The sequence below is a fragment of the Trichosurus vulpecula genome, chromosome 7, assembly GCF_011100635.1.
Source record: "Trichosurus vulpecula isolate mTriVul1 chromosome 7, mTriVul1.pri, whole genome shotgun sequence".
Taxonomy (NCBI): Eukaryota; Metazoa; Chordata; class Mammalia; order Diprotodontia; family Phalangeridae; genus Trichosurus; species Trichosurus vulpecula.
In genome coordinates this window covers 14,635,669-14,653,943 of record NC_050579.1, presented here as the reverse complement: position 1 = coordinate 14,653,943, position 18,275 = coordinate 14,635,669, and the positions used below count along the sequence as shown (strand labels likewise).

The 18,275-nt window shown below is 47.2% G+C and overlaps 1 protein-coding gene across 9 annotated transcripts in view; it reads left to right on the top strand.

Annotated features, from left to right (window-relative positions):
* Positions 1 to 18,275, top strand: part of ABCC5 (ATP binding cassette subfamily C member 5) — a 55,664-nt gene that overhangs the window by 13,401 nt on the left and 23,988 nt on the right. For 6 of the 9 annotated variants that reach the window (XM_036766705.1, XM_036766706.1, XM_036766707.1 and 3 more), the window contains exons 3-12: positions 2,469 to 2,626; positions 2,824 to 2,979; positions 3,606 to 3,753; positions 8,261 to 8,494; positions 8,608 to 8,781; positions 9,171 to 9,318; positions 13,503 to 13,651; positions 14,201 to 14,308; positions 15,824 to 16,177; positions 18,048 to 18,119. In XM_036766705.1, coding sequence (XP_036622600.1) covers positions 2,469 to 2,626; positions 2,824 to 2,979; positions 3,606 to 3,753; positions 8,261 to 8,494; positions 8,608 to 8,781; positions 9,171 to 9,318; positions 13,503 to 13,651; positions 14,201 to 14,308; positions 15,824 to 16,177; positions 18,048 to 18,119 — 1,701 coding nt within the window. Of the gene's footprint in view, positions 1 to 2,468; positions 2,627 to 2,823; positions 2,980 to 3,605; positions 6,097 to 6,457; positions 7,538 to 8,260; positions 8,495 to 8,607; positions 8,782 to 9,170; positions 9,319 to 13,502; positions 13,652 to 14,200; positions 14,309 to 15,823; positions 16,178 to 18,047; positions 18,120 to 18,275 lie in introns of those variants that run through there. The other 3 variants (XM_036766708.1, XM_036766712.1, XR_005010864.1) reach the window with 3 other exon arrangements.

Below are 18,275 nucleotides of genomic sequence, written 5' to 3'. Positions count from 1 at the left end.
TTTCCCTCTTTAGACCTTCTGTCCTTTGCGCCTAATTCAGTCTTTTGGAGCTAAGCAGAGAAAGGCTTTTTAGTTCTTTCTTAAAATGGATTTTTGAAGCTCCTTACAGTGTTGTTTTCCTTTTACGTTTATGTTCTGGTTCTAATTCATCTTTGTATCTATTGATACAAGTATTCTCATCTTTCTCTCTTCCACTCCCATGGTTTGAGTTCAAGGCTCCCCAACACGCTGGGTCATGGGTCATCATTTGGTGATCCAGAGCTGGAAGGGACCTCAGAAGCCACCTCCTCCCTTATTTGGCCCGAAGAGACTCTGAAAGTCTGGGTCACCCACCTGGTGAATGGCAGCTGTCTCCCTCCAGCACCAGTCCTGGCTGCTGCTGCTGGGCACCTGCCAGCATAACAACATCCCTCCAGAAATAAGGTGCCTTGGACTGAGCATGGTACTTAGCATGTTGTCCAAGAAGGAGAAAAAATAGCCTTCTCACTTCCATACTTCTCCCAGAGCACCCTCTTGTAAAGTAGCTTTCATGTCCCATCCATCACTTTGTTTGGGGGCTTCCACCGTACAGTGTAGACTGTAGATACTTGCTCACAGGTTTGCTAGAAGCTGCCCCTTTTCCCAGATCCTGCCATTGTGAGGCACAGCCTAGTGTGACTTGTTCTCGGTAGATCCAGGCTGACTTTTTGAGGTGACTCTTTGTGTACATGTTCCTTAGCTCTTCCTTTAACATCATCTAGGATTGTGCGGAGAAGTGAAGTCAAGGTCACTAGCCTGTCATTTGCAGCCTCTGGTCTTTTTCAACACAGCTTTGGGGAATTACCAAGACCTCCCCAAAGCTAACTCTAAAGGGAGGCCCAGTTTTCCTGGGGTAGCCTCTGGCTTTGCCAATGACTTTCTCACTGGCAGATTCCAGCCAGACTGTTTGGTATGTTTCTCTTCCCATTCAAAGTTGGCTTCTAGCGTGGTCCCCCCCACCAAGGTGCTGATGGGCTGCCAGTCATTCTCCAAACGATTTGTGTGGTTATTCTTCAGTAAATGATGCTCATGCCCATTTTCTCCAAAGTAAACTGATTGTGCATCTGGCCGTTGCTCTGGTCTCCCTCAGCCTAGGAGGGAGCCTCAGGCTGGGCCTCTTTCAGCAGGTCACAGCTTTCCCTGCCTTCTGGGGACTGCAAAGTGCCCAGGCTGGGGAGCAGAACAGAGATGCCCTGCAGCATTCCTGGCCCTCCCTGTGTCCAGTCCATCTTCCATGGAGCTGTCAAAGTACAAGGCTAACCAGATAGATCACTTTTGTGCAGGAGTCCTCTGGTCTTGAAATCCATAGTCAGCTTCTAGCGTGCCTCTGCAAGGTGAGATTCCTTTTTCTTCCCTGGCCAAGCTGGCCTTCCTGTTATTCCAAAGACAGGCCCTTTTACTCCTTGCCTTTTACACAGACTGCCCGTCATGGCTAGGATGTTCGCTCTCCCATCTTATTGTTACTTTTGGGAAGCCCCCAACTGTGTGCAAGGTGAAGTGAGGCTCTGATGCCACCTCCTCCAAGAGGCTCTCCCAGATTGCCTGTATATGTTGTGAACAGAGCCTGTCCGTACTTTTCTAAGTTGCTTCTTTTAGTATGATGTAGGCTTCTAGAAGGCAGGGACTGTCTTATTTTGTGTTTGTGTCCCCAGTGCCTGGCACTTAGTAGATGCTTAATAAACGATTGTTTACTCAAAAAAGGTATTCCATGGTTGGCCTGTTATTTAAAGAAGGGATAGGTTTAGTTGGGCAGATTTATTCTTGTTGGGCTCACGTTGGCTGATCATGTTAACTTTTCCCTAAGTGTCTATAAACTACCTGTTTATTAATCTGTTTAGAAATGTTGCCTGGAATTCACATCAAGCTGTACCTCATGTTTTCTGGATTCACTCTCTTCCCCTTGGAATTTGAGCCCATTTTTTCCTGAATGTCCTTGGATTTTGTGCTAGATTTTATAGTTGGGTTTGACCTCTAATCCAGAGGGACAGATGTCATCCAGTAAATTTGTGTCTCTTTGGGCTCCTGGGGCTACCATCACTTTTCCTGTTGGTATTTGGGCAGTCAAAAAGTCACTGACAATCCAGATGGATTTCCTCACCCGAGTAGACTTGACCTCACCCTTGCCATGTAGGGGATGCAGATTCTGTTTTATTTTATCCGGTTGTGTGGTTCTTCATTCTTTCAGTGAGCACAATAAATTTGTACACTGATGTACTTAGGAGACCCATTTGCCATGTCCTCAAGCTCTTGGGTTAGGTATAGAAATAGTAAGATTGAAGTTAGCACATTGTTAAGTTCCCATGGTAAGTGAAATCGCCCCTTTGCCCGCTCAGCTGCTTGCCAGTCCTGTCTGGGAGACATCCTTTGATTTGCTCTGTTAACCACCTCACATCTCTTCTTGTTGATGTCTGAGAACCTGCTCTCGTCTGTCTCCCTCTGTCCCCATACAGTTGGAATGCCAGGATGCCTTGGAGATGGCGGCCCGAGTAGAAGGCCTCTCGTTGGACGTCTCCATGCACTCCCAGCTGAGGTTCCTGGACAGTGAGCATCCCAAAGGGAAATACCACCATGGCCTAAGCGTTCTGAAGCCCTTCCGGACTACTTCCAAGTAAGAATTTGGGCTGCTTACCCCCTTGGGTGATGGAGTGCCCAGAGGCCTTTTATTTAGATGATTGGGAACGATATTAGATTGTGTGGAGGCCCAGTATTGTCTGAGGTCGGGGGCTCTCCTTGGCTGCTGCTGCACTCTGGGGGTCTGGCTTGTTTGCCAGTCTGGTGATTTTTTAAAACATTTTCTCTCCGTAGACACCAGCACCCAGTAGACAATGCTGGGCTTTTCTCCTATATGACCTTTTCTTGGCTCAGCCCTCTGGCCCTCGTGGCTTACAAGAAGGGGGAGTTATTAATGGAACATGTGTGGTCTTTGTCCAAGCACGAGTCTTCAGATGTGAACTGCAGAAGGTAGGAGCCTCTGGTCCACCTTTGTCTTCCCTCCCATGCACCTGGATGCAGCCCTTGGGCCTTTAGCAGTCAAGCTAGCCTCTTCTGGGGTTGGGCGGGAAGGTGGCCTGGGGTCCCCGGGATCTTTGCTTTGATCTTCTTCACCTCCTCTTCAGCTCTTCTCTCTGTTTTAACCAAGGGCTTTCTCTCTCTCTCTCAGCCCCGCTTCTCCTGAGTCGGCAGGGAGGTTATGTTGCTGCATTGGGTGGTAGCCGCGCGCTACGATAAACATTGAGTTTTTGGTTTTACGCTTTACTGCAGAATCCTTCAGAAAGGGATGGGGACCCTGGAGAAAGGAGGAGGGTCTTGTCACCAGCCCCATTATCCTCAGGACTAGTTGTGCTGGGTGGAGGAAAGGGCTTTGGGGTTGAATTTCTCTAGAGATTCTAGAGAGAGGCTGCTCCCCGGGGCAGACTTGTAGTTGCCCAGGACGAGCCTGTGAAGGTGAGACTTTGTCCTTCATTGTAAAGTCCTCTGGGAAGGAAAGCTTTCCCTCGTGCAAGCTTCTCAGTCCAGTCCTGAGGGAGGTTAGGGTCGGTATCTTCCGTGGGAGAGATGGGTAACGGAGGACCTGTGCCCTTGTCAAGACTAGAGAGACTGTGGCAAGAAGAGGTGAACGAAGCTGGGCCTGAGGCTGCCTCCCTCCGAAGGGTTGTGTGGATCTTCTGCCGCACCCGGCTTGTCCTCTCCATCGTGTGCCTGATGATCACGCAGCTGGCTGGCTTCAGCGGACCAGTAAGTCAGACCCATCCTTTCTCACAGTCACCCAGGGCCCAGCAGGGCCTACCAGCTGGCCAGCGCTAACATTCTCCAGTTCCATTGCAGGGCTTGCGCATCCACTCGGGCTAGTTAGTGAATTTTAGGGAGTCCTCAGCCTGCAGAAAGGAATGACTGTGGTTGGCGTGAGTGGCAGTCTTTCTGTAGCTGGTGAACCCTGCCCTGGATGGACAGGCAGAAGGATGGAAGGGCCGTGGTGCTGCAGAGGGAGCTTGGCTCTCCTGGGGGTGAAGCCCTCTGGTTATGTTTTGACCTAGACCATTATCTCTGGTAGCGTGTGTTGGCATTGAGTGAAAATCTTGGTTTTGGAAGTCAGGGTAGTGAGGCTGAAAGCAGAGGTGGGCTGTGAGGCTGGCTGGTGAGGAATTGAGCCCCATTCAAAGGGCTGGCCTTAGATGCTGTCATTGGTGCTTCCCCGAGGCTGCAGAGCCCAGATACGGCCACACACATGTTGGCTCTCCAGAGCTGCCTGGTTGGTGTGGAGCTGGTGGGAAAGAAGGCATGGTGGTAGCCATGTGGACTGCCAGCTGCTGCTCTCAGAGGCAGGGATAACCACACAGATGTGGGCTTGACCTGACACTTCTCTCTTGTCACCTGTTTGTTGTACTTGCTGTGCTGAATTACAATGGAGACCTTGATTAGAAACTTGCCTTGAGGCCCCAGGAGCAGTAATACTGCTTGTAGTGTGCCTTTCCCAGGTGGGCTAAGCTGGAGGTTCATGACCTGGGTAAGTACCCACTTGCCGTGCATGGTGACCTAGGTTAAGGCAGTTCCAGGTGGTTTTTTTCCTTGTTAATTTTTCCTTGTTAATTGCAACTAAGAGTTTTGCCCTGTTCCCTGAAACAGAGAATTGCGTTTCTTGAATGGTAAAAATACTTTGGTGTCAAAGCACGAGGTGCTGTGTAACCAGATGCAATGTCATTGACCACACTCAGCAGAGGTTTAAATAGCACCGACCGTCTTCCCCAAGAAGAGCTTCTGTCATTGCTTCACTACAGGGGCTGGTAACTGCGCTACTCTGGCGTACGGAGTTCTTGCAGCTGGGCATCCTGGTAGTCCCCTCCTTCCATTCTGATTCGGGCTCTCCCGGCTGGATGGCCAGTACAGGTCATGTCGGGGAAACGTCTCAGAGTAGTGGGGGCTCTTTTCTGTTGCATGTTCAGTTGACTTGAACCCCTGCATATGTGTTCTCTCTGGCTAAGTGCATTGGGGCACCAACCTTGGGTCAGCTCATCCATTCACCAATAAGATCTGAGAGCCCTCTCGCTTTTCAGAAGAGGGAAAATCCTCCCTCTGCCTGCCAGCTCTGGTGAAAAGTACTATCTGGCCAGTGCTGTCCAGCTAACAACATGTGCAGAAAGGAGTCCTTGACAGCCCAAGGCCAGGCTGCATCCACTCATGCTCAAAAGGATAACAAATGGAAACATTTGGTACAGTTGAGATCTGAATTGACATTTTAAGAAATGGAAACGTCAGTGAGAGATGCCAGGAGTGAGGCCGATAATGTGCATTGGCACTGGGCACAGGCGTATGCCCTCCTGTTAGCATCTCTTTTTCGGTGGTGCCGCCTGTTTGGATTTTTGGGCATGTTTTTCCCAACTTGACTAAGGCCTTAAGCTACAATGTACAAAAAGATCTGCTAATCATCCAAAGTATGTTCATTGCCTTTCTTCCACTGGGCAACAGAAAGCCCGTAATTATGCCAAAATACAATGAAACCCAATGTTTTTTAACCTCTGGCTTCCTTACTCTAGCTTTTTTTCAAGCTAATAAGCTTATGCAGAGGCATTCTGGGTGTCTTCGAGTGGCTCGCCAGGGGCTTCTGAAGCCCAATAGTGTGGGTGGAGGGCTGGCCACTGTCTTTAAGATCTGACGGTCCTGGCCTGTGGGCACCCTGTACTGCCCGATGCCTCTGCTTTTTATCAGCATTTTTTGAGCCTTTCTGGATCAGTTGCCCTTTCAAATACAGTCCTACCCAGGGACTCCTATGGAAAGGCTTAGCATTCACCCTGTAGATGTTGGGGGGCCGCCTCTCACAGTGCTCAATGAATGCTAACTCTCCTCTGGGGGCCTTTTAGGGGAAGGGAGAGTGGGAAGCCATTAGAGGTAAGTCTCCCACTCTCCCCCCTGTCCCCGGCTGCTCATTTGGGGCAGTCAGGTGCTGGATGTCGGGGGGTGGGGGAGGCTCTCTCTGTAGTGGGACCAATGACAGAAGCTGTTCTCTAGAATTTTCAGGATGGCTGTAGCCTGCGGTCAGAATGAGAGAATCAAGCTGGGCGGACTCTCTCGCCAAGAGTACAGGTAAGGTCCTGTTTATTCACCGGGAATGCTTCCCAGAGCCAGACCCTGAATGCTGCCAGCCTTGCTAACAACCTCAACTTTTTTCCAGTTTATTTAAGTTTAAATGATAACGCTGTGACTCTTTTTCTTTTTCTAAGTTTTGGTTGGATTTTTTCATGAAAACTTTTCATTTTTATCTCATACTGAAATGGTTTGAAAAGTAACTTTGGAAAACCTGAATGTGTTTTAGAAATTCTTTAATTTACTGTTTGCTCTTTTTTCCCTTTGAACATTTTACATAGTCTAAGCATTTGTGTCTCTTAACCGCCTTTTTCCTCCCTCCCCCGCTCCTGGGAGGTGCTGAATGTTGGCATTTGGGCAGAGGTGTTTAGAAGGAAAGAACCCAGTTCACCAGCCTGCTGTCTTCGCCTTCCTTTGGAGGAGACTTTTGGCAACAATCGCGTGGTGTTACTGCCCTGCCCGATTACTGAGTTACTTCACAGGAGGCAAAAGGGGCTTTGGCCCTAACCACTCAGTGACTCAGTTCCACATGTTGGATTGAATACCGGAAAAGAAGCCAATCTCCTCCCTAGTAAACCCAACGACCCAGCTGTGTGCAGCTATGACCCCAACACTGGAGGCCGGCCTGAAACCCAGGGAGGGGACAGGTGGAGTACACTAGCTGAGTGTGAAACCTATTCCGTCCTGGGAGTATCCTAGAATCTAGTGGACGTGCGGCAGTAATGAGAAATACCAGATTATCCAGGAGGAATTCTGGGTGTCGAATTAGCCCCTCGGGGAAAAAACTGCCCCTGCTGGCTCCGTGTTCCCTTGTCCTTGGGTGCGGGCTCACAGCTGCAACTATCTTTGTTACCCCAGTGAGTTTTTTCTTGTTCAGTGAGGTTTTCTTTCTTCAGGGGTTGGGGAGTGGCTTGTTTCTTTCTTTCTTTTTTTTTTTCCTCCCCCAAGATCTGTTTTAGCTGCAAAGACTTGAAAAGACTATGAAGGGCATCCATTCATCCACAGTGCTCTGTAGGGGCCTGGAGTTCAGGGATCCTTGCGCGCAGCCCAGGGAGCTCCTCGGGCTCTTCCTGAACCAGTAGCCCCAGCCACTGGGAGCAGGGCAGCTCTGGAGGGAGTGTTCTTAGAGCCTTTGCAGCGAGGTCTTGGTGGGAGCAGATCTTTCTCCAGCCTCTTGCCAAGCCCCTGGGGCTCCACTCTGCAAGCTGTGAGCGTGTGAGCAGGGGGTGCTGCCACCAGCTTCCCGTCTTCCCCGCAGACTCTTGGTTCTCTTCTGTACCTGCTGTGTGTCTAGGCCTCCTGTTAGCTGCCAGCCCTGTACAGCACTCTGTATGTTTACACTATATGTGACTGCAATGCTCCCCTTGTATAGCCTTGTGACATGCTCTTTGAACATGGTCCTTGTGTTTTTTTATTTTCAATAAAAGTGCGTTACTCCTCAGTTGCTGGTATTTAATAGTGCTGCTGAATGTGCCTTGTGTGAGTGTGCGTGTGCTCCCGCGTCACAGGCCCCAGAGCTGCAGGCAGCCAGCCGAGGTCCTGCTTTCCCTCTGCAGGTGGTGTTGGGGATATGCTACCTGAGGTAACATGTTTTTGTTTCAGGGAGGGCTTAGGGAGCGGGGTGGGCCCATGGGTGGGGAAGTCTGTTTTGTCTGCCCTTCTCTACTATGCTATTAAATTGCTGATGTTTATTTTCAGGAATATTTTGCAAATGTTCTTCTCACTCTTCCCCAGTACAACTGTAGGTACACTGTTCCTTTTTATCAACTAAGCACGTTTGAAACAATCCAAAAAAGGTCTTAATTTCACTTTAAGAAATGTCTTTTAATGTGTGAAAATATGGTCGATCTTATTTTAAGAATGAATCTGCTTTGTGTTCATTTTAGCTCACAGACAGGTTTATGTTAAGTTAGAAGACGTGACGGTTTAGATGGCGTTCTCTAGAAGCAACAGGGTTTCTAATGCAGCCCCCCACCCCTGTGAAATGCCCTAAACTATTTCCTGGGGCAGGGAGGTCTCCACACAGGATAATTGGTCTCCGGGATGGGTTCTCTCTCTTGGCTTGAGCGAGAGCCTCCCCACTCTTTCTAACTTAACACAAAACTGTTGAGTTGCAGGAGAGAACTGAAGAGGCGTTGACATGTGCCCGTGTTTCTCCCTGTAGGCCTTTATGGTGAAACATCTCCTGGAGTACACGCAGGGGACAGAGTCCAACCTCTCGTATAGCTTGCTGCTAGTCTTGGGCCTCTTCCTGACGGAAATCGTCCGTTCCTGGTCACTGACGTTAACATGGGCATTGAACTACCGTACTGGGGTACGCCTTCGAGGGGCGATCCTGACCATGGCCTTTAAGAAGATCCTGAAGCTGAAGAACATTAAGGAGAAGTCCTTGGGGGAGGTGAGTGTCCTGGATGCTTCCCCAGCACGCTTGTTTCCCCATGTTTTCTCGTGCCTTCACGTGTCAGGGCTTTGTCTCTGACCAAGGTCTCCTGTGGCTCTTTTGTTTCTCAGCTCATCAATTTGTGTTCCAGTGATGGCCTGAGGATGTTTGAGGCCGCAGCAGTGGGCAGTTTGTTAGCGGGTGGCCCCATCGTGGCCATCTTGGGCATGGTTTATAACGTAATTATTCTGGGACCGACGGCCATCCTCGGATCACTTGTTTTCCTCCTTTTTTACCCAGCAATGGTGAGTAAACAATCTTAATAGACTCAGCTCCTGTCTTCCTTCTGATGCTTTCTCAGTGTGGATTCAGTTGTCTCAATGGGGTTTTTAAAATTTGAGGCTGCTAATATGATTGGATTGGGAATTTCCTGGAAGCAGGTGGCTCCTTGATTGAAGCAATTAGAGTGAGAATACTGGCCTGAGCAGAAGTATGGAGGCCTTGGAGGAAAGCCTTGGTGATGACACAGCTGGGTGGCCTCTGACGTGGCTCTGCTCCTTAGTGATTGGCTCAGCCCAGGCCAGCAATACCCTCGATGGCTGGGGTTGGCACTCCTTGGGCCGAAGACTCAGTCTCTCTCAGTGCTTTGGTTCAAAGTGGCCTCAGCTTGGCATGGTGTCTCTTCTCCTTTCAGATGTTTGTTTCAAGGCTCACTGCTTATTTCAGAAGGAAGGCTGTGGCTGCCACAGACGACCGAGTACAGAAAATGAATGAAGTTCTCAACTACATTAAATTTATTAAAATGTATGCTTGGGTCAAAGCATTTTCTCAGAATGTCCAAAGTGAGTATCTAGAAGGGGGTTTCATAGACGGTAGTTGTAGGGAAGGCATTTATTGGGCTGGTTCCCCAACTACTCAAGAGGGAAGGGAGGGTTCTTGGGTTTTTTTTTCTTTTTTCAAATTCTTTTTTACTTTGAACTTGAGTAATAGAACTTAAATATACAATAAGAAGAGAAAAAGAAACATTATACACTTAAATAGAAAATAAAGAAAAAAAAGCTTGTCATGTGCACAGCAGAATGTAAGACAGGATTCAAAATATACAGCAATAAATTTCCATTTCCAGAAAGCCTCTATAATAAATACTGCACATTGTGTTCAGAGCTGTCCAGCTTTTCTGTGCTTCCTTGTAGATTTTCTTTTGTTCTCTGTTGCGCACTTTTTACTTTGTTCTTTTTTTCTCCCCTTCTCTCCCCCCCATCTCCCAAGAAGGTTACAATTAAGCGCAGATGTATATATGTATACGGATACAGACAGACAGACAGACACACACACACACACACGTATATGAACATACACACAAAGATTTCTATATACTTAGATTCACATATACTTAGGTATCTATAATCACACTCATACATAGACACATATGTTCATACACATCTATTTAAGACCGTTCTGTATTTGTTTGCCCTGTCTTTCTCTGAGGATGGATAACCTGTTCCTTCCTAAGTCTGAGCCTTTCCATATTTCACTAAGCCCACCAACTCATCATTTCCTCCACCACAGCAATATTCCAACCTTATACTGTGTAGTTATTTTAAATAGTCTAAAACAATATTGACTAATATGGCTGACACATAGTGTAGTTTCCCTATTTTTCTCTTTTGATTAAATCTATTTTAGTTTTAACTTTGTCTGAGATTGTAATTACTGTGCCTACTTTTTTTCCCTAGTAAATTCTACTCCTGATCTTTATGTTTGTGTGTATCTCTTATTTCCTTTCTTTCCTGACTCCTACTTTACTACTGTCCCCTAACTTGCCCTCCTATTACTTAACCTACCCCACCCCCCATCCCTCCCTTATCCTCCTGTTCCTGTTAATCTTCATACCCTTCTATATACCGCTTATCCTATTCCCTCATCCTCCCCTCTAAAAATCCCTTCCTATCCCCCTAGCCTTTTATTTCTTTCTGAATTTAGAAGACTTTTACAGTCTTCTAGTTATTTTTACATTTATATATATATATGTATATATATATATATATATATATATACATATATATGTATGTATGTATATTGTTCCCTTCTAAACCCATTCCCCATGAAAATAGAGTTCCAGAACTGCCAGCCCTCCTCCGCTGTCTGATTCCTCTGTGTCAGTTCTTTCTCTCACACCTCATTTGTATAAGATAATTACTCTTTTTACCTTTTCCTAAATGGTTTTACTTTTTAGAATCCTATCGTATTCAGGTCTACTCCAATCTTTCAAATTGCCCAATTGCTAATAACAGTCTTAGACATACATTTACGTTTCCTCATATAAAAAATAAACGGTCATTCCTTATTGAGTCCCTTGTACTTAGTTTTTGATATATACCTTATATTTTTCTTGGATCTTATATAGCAAGTCTTCTGTTAAGTTCAGGATTTTTTTTTTTAAACAAAATCCTAAAAGTCTGGCAATTCATTAAATGTCTATTTGGTTTCATTTAGGATTACGCGTACCTTTGCTGGGTAAGATATTTTCGGCCACGACCCCTGTTCTTTTGCTGTTTGATCCATAGTGTTCCAGGACCCACGGGTCTTTTAGTGTCACCACTGCTCAGTCTTGTGTGATTCCAATTGTGGCACTGCTGTATTTATATTTTTTTTCTTATTGCTTGTAAAATTTTCTCCTTGTGCTGGGGGTTTTGGAACTTGACTATAATATTCCTGTAGATTTTCCTTGTAGATCTCTTTCAGGTGGTGCTCAGTGGATTTTTACTATTTCTGCTTTCCCCTCCTGTTCTAACACTCCAGGACAGTTTTCTTTAATTATTTTTTGTATCACTGCATCAAGATTCTTTTTTCGGTTGTAGCTTTTAGGTAGTCCAGTTATTCTTGTGTGTTCTCTTCATTATCTGTTCTCCAGATCAATTGTCTTTCTTATGAGATGTTTCAGATTCTCTTCTATTTTTTCATTCTTTATATTTTATTTTATTATTTCTTGGTCTCTTATAACTTGGCTGGCTTCCTCTTGCCCGATTCTGATTTTCAAGGAGTTGTTTTCTTCCTTAAGATTCTGAATCTCCTTTTCCAATTGGTTGATTTTCTTCTCATAATCTTATTGTTTTTCTTGGATTGTTCTTGTTTTTTTCTTTAATTTTTCCTCAGTCTCTCTCCTTTGACTTTTTAAAGTCTTTTTTAAGTTCTGTGAATTCTTTTGGGGCAGGTGACCATTTAACGTTACTCTTTGGGGTAGGAGAGGCTTTTTTTCCTTCAGTGTCCTCCTCTGAAGAGGAATTCTAATCTCTATTCCTATAGTAACTTTCTGTAGTTGGATTCTTTCTCTTTTGCCAGCTCATTTTTAAAAAATTTGTAACGGCTTATTTTTTCTAATCACCTCTGGGGATGGGGGATGATATCTCTGGCCTCAGATCTTCCTTCAGTTCTCCTTCTGGCCTGGAGCCAAAACAAGTGTTCCATCCTCCTGTAAGTGCCCACAGCCAGCAGCATCCCTGCCCCATGGCGTTTGTACTCACCAGGAGTGTGCTGGTTCCTTCTTGTCCAGGGCCATGTCTCAACAGTGTTCATTATCATCAGAAGTTCCTTTAATCTTCCCTGGCTCTTACTTGGACTCCATACACTGTCTGGGAAGTGAAAGTTCCTGTGGCTGAGGCTGTCCCCCTCCCCCCCCCCCCCCAGCCTGGAGGTGTTTACTCTTCACTGGACCAAACCTTGGTCCTGGGATTTTTTTTTTGGATCTTCTTCCAGTTGTCCCAGGAGGACCACTATTCTGCCCCAACTCTTCTTTATTTTTACTGCTCTACATTCTTCCCAGGAGCTCTTTTGTCAGGTTTGTGGGGGAAATCTAGAGAGCTTGGAATTTTCTGACCTACTCCACCATCTTCCAAGAATCGTCTACATGGCTTTTGTTTCTGGACAGGTTGGAAGCTGTGAATTCTGTAGTCATTGGGTCACAGGATCTTAGGGTGAGAAGTGTCCTTATGGAGGCTTCTGCCCTCTTCCCACCTTGTTTCACAGATGAGGACATTGAGACTTGGCAAGGGAGTCACCTGATGAGGGTCACAGAGCTAATTTACTGATAAGGTCAAGGTTAGAACTTTGTTAATGACCTTCCTCTCCCACCACTCAACTTCATAGAGGAAGCCCCTTCTAAATTTCTGTCCAGTAGGGACCTGGGGAAGAGAGTGAAAATTCTAGTAAGACATTTGTTAAAGCCTGTAATGACCCCCTGATTTGATGGATTGGTGTTGCCTGTGGTGGGCCACAACTCTGTCTCTCGCACTGTCCTTGTCCAGCATTTCTCTGAACATGATCAAAAAAACACTGGCCTGTCTACATGTCTGTCAAAATTTGGGATGAAACAAAGTTAATGCGTTGGGTGACATTGGCTGGAGCAGTGGGTCACAACTAGTTATTAATGTAAAGTTCTGCCTTTAAGGTCAGCAGATTAATGGGATGTGGGTGGGAAGGGAAATGCCTTGACAATACCTGAGGTGGAAAGTCCTGGAAGTTCTGGGCCCACAAGCCTCCATTGGACCATAGATATGTAAAATAAAGGTTAGGCTACAGCAGTGGAGGATGAGTCAGACCAAGTTTCTCCCAAATTCTGTATCTAAAGGTCTTTCTTTGTTAAGTGGGGGCATAGTGAGGGGAAACACTCATCTCTACTAATCCCCATTAGGGCCCATAGAGGAGGAACGAGAAGAGTCTTAGATGTGGAGGCTGAGGACCGGGATGAAAGCTGGCATTTACTGCTTGGGTGACTCTGGGCCTTGGGTTCTTAACTGGTAAAGTTACCTCTCAAGTAGTTAAACCAGATGACCTTGAAGGCCCCTTCCAGCTCTAACTCTCTGATGCCACAAACGTGATGATAGATCTGTGAGAGCTGTGGGCAGCAAGGCTTTTCCCTCACAGTGCCTTTCGGCCTCAATAGATGGTCTGGGTGTGACAAGCACACCTGCATCTCCAAATTTTCTTTTGGCTCCTGGTGTTCCGACAGTTTGCTTTCTCTTCCTAGAAATCCGAGAGGAGGAGCGCAGGATTTTAGAGCGGGCTGGATACTTCCAAAGCATCTCTGTTGGAGTGGCTCCCATCGTGGTGGTCATCGCCAGTGTGGTGACGTTTTCTGTGCACATGATCTGTGGCTACGATCTCACTGCTGCTCAGGTGAGTGGGCTCCTCTGGGCTCTCAGAAGTCTTTTGTTACTCAATTGGGCATTTTATTGAATATTGTAGTGCCCCTAGGGTTGATGCGCCAAGGGATGGAGAAGGGCACAGGCACACTGGCATGGTGTGAGGAAGGGTTGGGAGAAAAGTTTCCTATGATTTGGACCCTCCCTTCTCCTTTACAGCAGTGACTCTTAACCTGCGGTCTGTGAACTTTGTTTTTAAAAATCTTTTGGTACTTTTATTTCAAGATAATTGGTTTCCTTTGTGATCCTAAGTACCTTATGCTTTTAAAAGCATTGCTGATAATTTGGAACAAAATTTTAAAGAGTGAGTGTTAAAAATATTTTACATGGAATTGGAAAGTAATGAAATACAAATAATAAACAATTTTAAAAAACCCATCTCTCTGAGAATAGATCCACAGGCTTCACCAGGCTGCCCAAAGGGTGAGTGCTCCTGGCCCTGTGGATATGGGGGTCTAGACTGCATCCAGCTCATGGACCAGTTAAGGTCATGTTTTCATGTGTCTTATTTCCTTGTTCTTAGGCTTTCACAGTGGTTACTGTCTTCAATTCAATGACGTTTGCTTTGAAAGTCACCCCGTTTTCAGTGAAATCTCTCTCAGAGGCATCTGTGTCTATTGAGAGATTTAAGGTACGTGGCCCTTCTGCCATCTTGTCTTTCCTCAGTGCCAGCGTCTTAGTTAGTGTCCTCTGCCTTCTCTTCCATCTTGTCACTTGGGTCTAGAACTTTGATCAGCCGCTGTGGTGACCACGTCCCCTCAGATCTTTCCTAGGGAAGCTAAACACCCAGAGTTCCTTTAGCTGCTTTCCTCGACTCCGTTTGGATTCCCCTCACCCTGCTGTTCCCTGTCCTTCTTGCACACGTCCTCCCTCAGAGTGAGGCCTGGCCAGTCAGTCCCAGGGATGATGGCAAGATGGCTGCTGCTGCTGCTCACCTTTTGGACCCGGGCCTGCTTCTCTTGATGCAGCCCAGGGTCAGGGTGGCTCTCTGAGCTGCTGGATTTGGGCTTAATCTGACAGGAAAGGATCACAGCAAGTGGAAACACCTAAGGAAGAGAGGGGGGTCCACAAGGTGGGGCCTGGGGCCACCTTGTTTTACATATGAGGAAACTGAGGCTCAGAGGCCCCCAGGTCCACTGCATTGCTCTGTGATTGATAGGAAGCATTTGAGAAAGTTTAGTGTTTCAGGAAAGTTATTTTTAAGGGGAAAAAAAGTGTAAACAGTACCAGGGGTCTAGAAGGAAAGCTTATGCTTTGAGTTTCTCCATTTGAAAAGACTTCTGTCTGCTGAATTGGTTCTTTCTGCAAAGCCTAGTCTGGTTGAAGTTGCCAGTGGCTAATCAGAGGACCCTTGCCTAAATGGCTTCTTAGAACCAAGGACTCTTTACAACAGAAACCCAAACCATCTGCAAGGAAAGTTGGGTGACCTGTGGAGTAGGGGGGTGCAGGGGAGGGTTAATGCTGCCAACATCACTTCTTCAGGGTCGAGCCCTGTCCTGAGGCCTGGTGTTCCTGGTTCAAGTCTAACAACAGGATAGTCTGAGCTTGACAAAGTGCATTTTTGCGCTCTTCTTTGTAGGGCACAAGAGAGCTAGGCTGTGCCAGGGTCTTCATTTTGTAGAGGTTGGAATGAAGGAAAGGCAAGCTTAGGACACCCCATCCTCTAGAATCCCAGGCAGGGTGACTGGCCCACCACCGCCCAGGGCAGCTTCCCTTGCCCCAGGGACTGTTTCCTCCTTCCGGGCCAAGCTCTCGTCCTGCTCTCCTTTCTCTGCCCATTCCCATCCAGCAGGCGGAGGCGGGGTGTGCAACAGTCTGGGCTGTCCTTGCCTGCTGATCTCATCCCTTGCTCTTGTAGCATGCCACCTGCCATCGTTCACGCTTGTCTGTGAGAGAAGCCGCCGACCATACTGCCCCACCCGATGACCAGTGGCCTCCTCTTGCCGTCCCCTAACGCTCAGGCTCGGCAGAGTCCAGGGCCCACAGCGGGCCGTGCTTACTTTACACTGATGGGGCCTTTTTGCTCTTGAGTGCCGTCCCGTTCTCTAACGCGCTGTGTTCTGCTTCATGAGTGTGCCCCTAGGCTTGTGTCCCCCGGTCTTGATTGAGTGTTCCATCTTTGCACCTCTCTCACGACTCCTATCAGAGTTTATTTCTAATGGAAGAGGTTCACATGGTAAAGAACAAACCAGCCAGTCCTCACATCACGATAGAGGTGAGAAATGCCACTTTGGCGTGGGACTCCTCCCACTCCAGTATCCAGAACTCGCCAAAACTGACCCCCAAAATGAAAAAGGACAAGAAGTGTGCCAAGGGCAGGCGAGAGAAGGCCAAGCTACCACATGTGGAACAGCAGCAGGCCGTGCTGGCCGAGCAGAAGGGTCATCTCCTGGTGGACAATGATGATCGGCCCAGCCCGGAGGAAGAGGGCAGACCCATCCGCCTGGCCAGCCTCCGCCTTCAGAGGACGCTGTACAACATCGACCTGGAGATTGAGGAGGTAAGGCACCCCAGGTGGGGCTTGGTGTAGGCAGGAGAGAGGAGCTGAGGGTTGTCTCCCCTTCCTGCAACTTCCCTGCTGGTTGTGAAGGACTTTGAGCCACAGGAACCTCAAACTAACTAATTGCACCCAGTTGGTAGCCCAGAGTCTTCCTCTCCATTCCTGCACCAGTATTGCTACTCTGTCTTTCATGGCTGTATCTTAGGATAGAACGTCTTTGTTCTCTACTTGGACAATTCCAGATTTTTATAGTAGTGCTGTATTTTACCTTATATGTGCCATGAGCACACGTGGGTCATTACTGTGTCTTCCCAGATGAGGGTAAGATGGCAAGTTGCTTTTCCCAGTGTTCCAACATGAAGACAATTATTCAAGGCAGAAAGGAGCCCAGATCCCAGCCTCTAGTTAACTGTGCCTACTCAAAGCTTGGTGTTCAGGATGAGGAAACAGTTAATTGGCCCGTTTCTTCCCAGAAGTGATTCCCCTGAACTTGCTCCGCCCCCCCTCCTGTAGTCTGGGCATACTGCCTGCCATCAGGAAGCCCTGCAGCAGAGCTTGGTAGGACATGTCTCTCCGTAGTCCTATTACCAACAGGTGCCTTCAGTCTCATTTCTTGTCCCTGTTGGGAAAGTTATCCATTCAAAGCATGTTTGATGCTCCTGTCCCGGCACCTCCATGTTTGGAGCTAGAAGAGGGGCATCATCCCCGCTTGGGCTTAGCAGCTAAGATAGTGGTTCTGCCCTCAAATAAAGGCAAGTGAAGTTAAGGCAAGTTAAGGCAGACATCTGAGTTTAAAAGGACACATGTAAAGACTTTGAAACCTCACTTTGCTTTGTTCCTTTACTGTGGAGGTCAGGATGGATGTGAGTATTTTTTAAGGTGCCTTTACTAACATTTAAGGGAAAGGCAAAATAAGCAGCCAGCCCTTTAGAGACTCCAGCCTTATTTAGTCACAGAAAGCAGGGTTTACTGCATTAGAGATGCAAGGTACTTAGAAATCCAAGGATCCATATTCAGAATATCAGGAGATATGCAGAAAGAGCCCCCCAGGAATTCTGATGCATGTGAGGTCATGCCACAGACTAGTGGCACGTAGGAGGTCCATGCAGCATCTGTGCCTGGAGCAGAGAGATGTAGGCCATTGCCCTCTTTCTGCAGGAAGAAGAAGGCTCAGAGAGGGGGCCTTATTCAGAGCCATGTAGGGAGCTAGGAGCCAGAGGCTGCTCTCTAAACCAGGACTGTAGGGGACCACCTGCAAAGGCCTAGGGAGATGAAATCCAAGGCCCCAGCCCACTGCCTGCACCTGGAGCAGTCTAGTTTCTAAGATGGCGTGAAATGAAGTACTGAGTCAGAGAAGCCGAGACTTTTGATGATGGCTTTTTTTTTAGAGCTCATTCTCTAGGGCCGTCACATCGGCTATGGGGCTGATCTGGCCATGGTGGCCCTACCCTAGTAGATATGTTTACCTTTTCAGTGTCTTTGTTTCTATTTCCCCTTAAATCTGGGGGAAAGGATTACCTTTGTCCAGCAGATGAAAATGGAGAAAAGAGGTCAAGGGCTTTGCCTGAGTCTTAGCAAAGGCTCAATTCTCCACGTTAGAAACACCCTCACTTTTCTACTTGGCAGAGAATGCACATGACCATTTTAGGGAGAAATTGCATCGGTTTTAACCTAATGCAGCCACAGGAAGTTTCTGAATGATGTTCTGGCTTGGAAAGGGGGTTATGCTTTTAATTAATGCTCTTATTAGCTAACACTGTAGTTGTGACTGCTCCCAGTGAGCTGTAGTGCTGCCTGTGCTTGGAGAAATGGAATCTCAATCATGTATCAGTTTCCTAATAACCATGTTTCTCTCTTTGTATTGGACCAGGGAAAGCTGATTGGCATCTGTGGCAGCGTGGGAAGTGGGAAAACCTCCCTCATTTCCGCCATCCTGGGCCAGGTGAGATTCTGTCCCGGGCCGGGGCACTGCTCTCTGCCATCCTTCGCTTGCCTCAGGGAATTCATGAGTTCTGAGTTGTTCTTTAAAAGAATGGGTAGGGAAGGAACATTACGTGCATGTAGGTTCTCATCGCTAATGGCAGCTCCCTGTAAACTC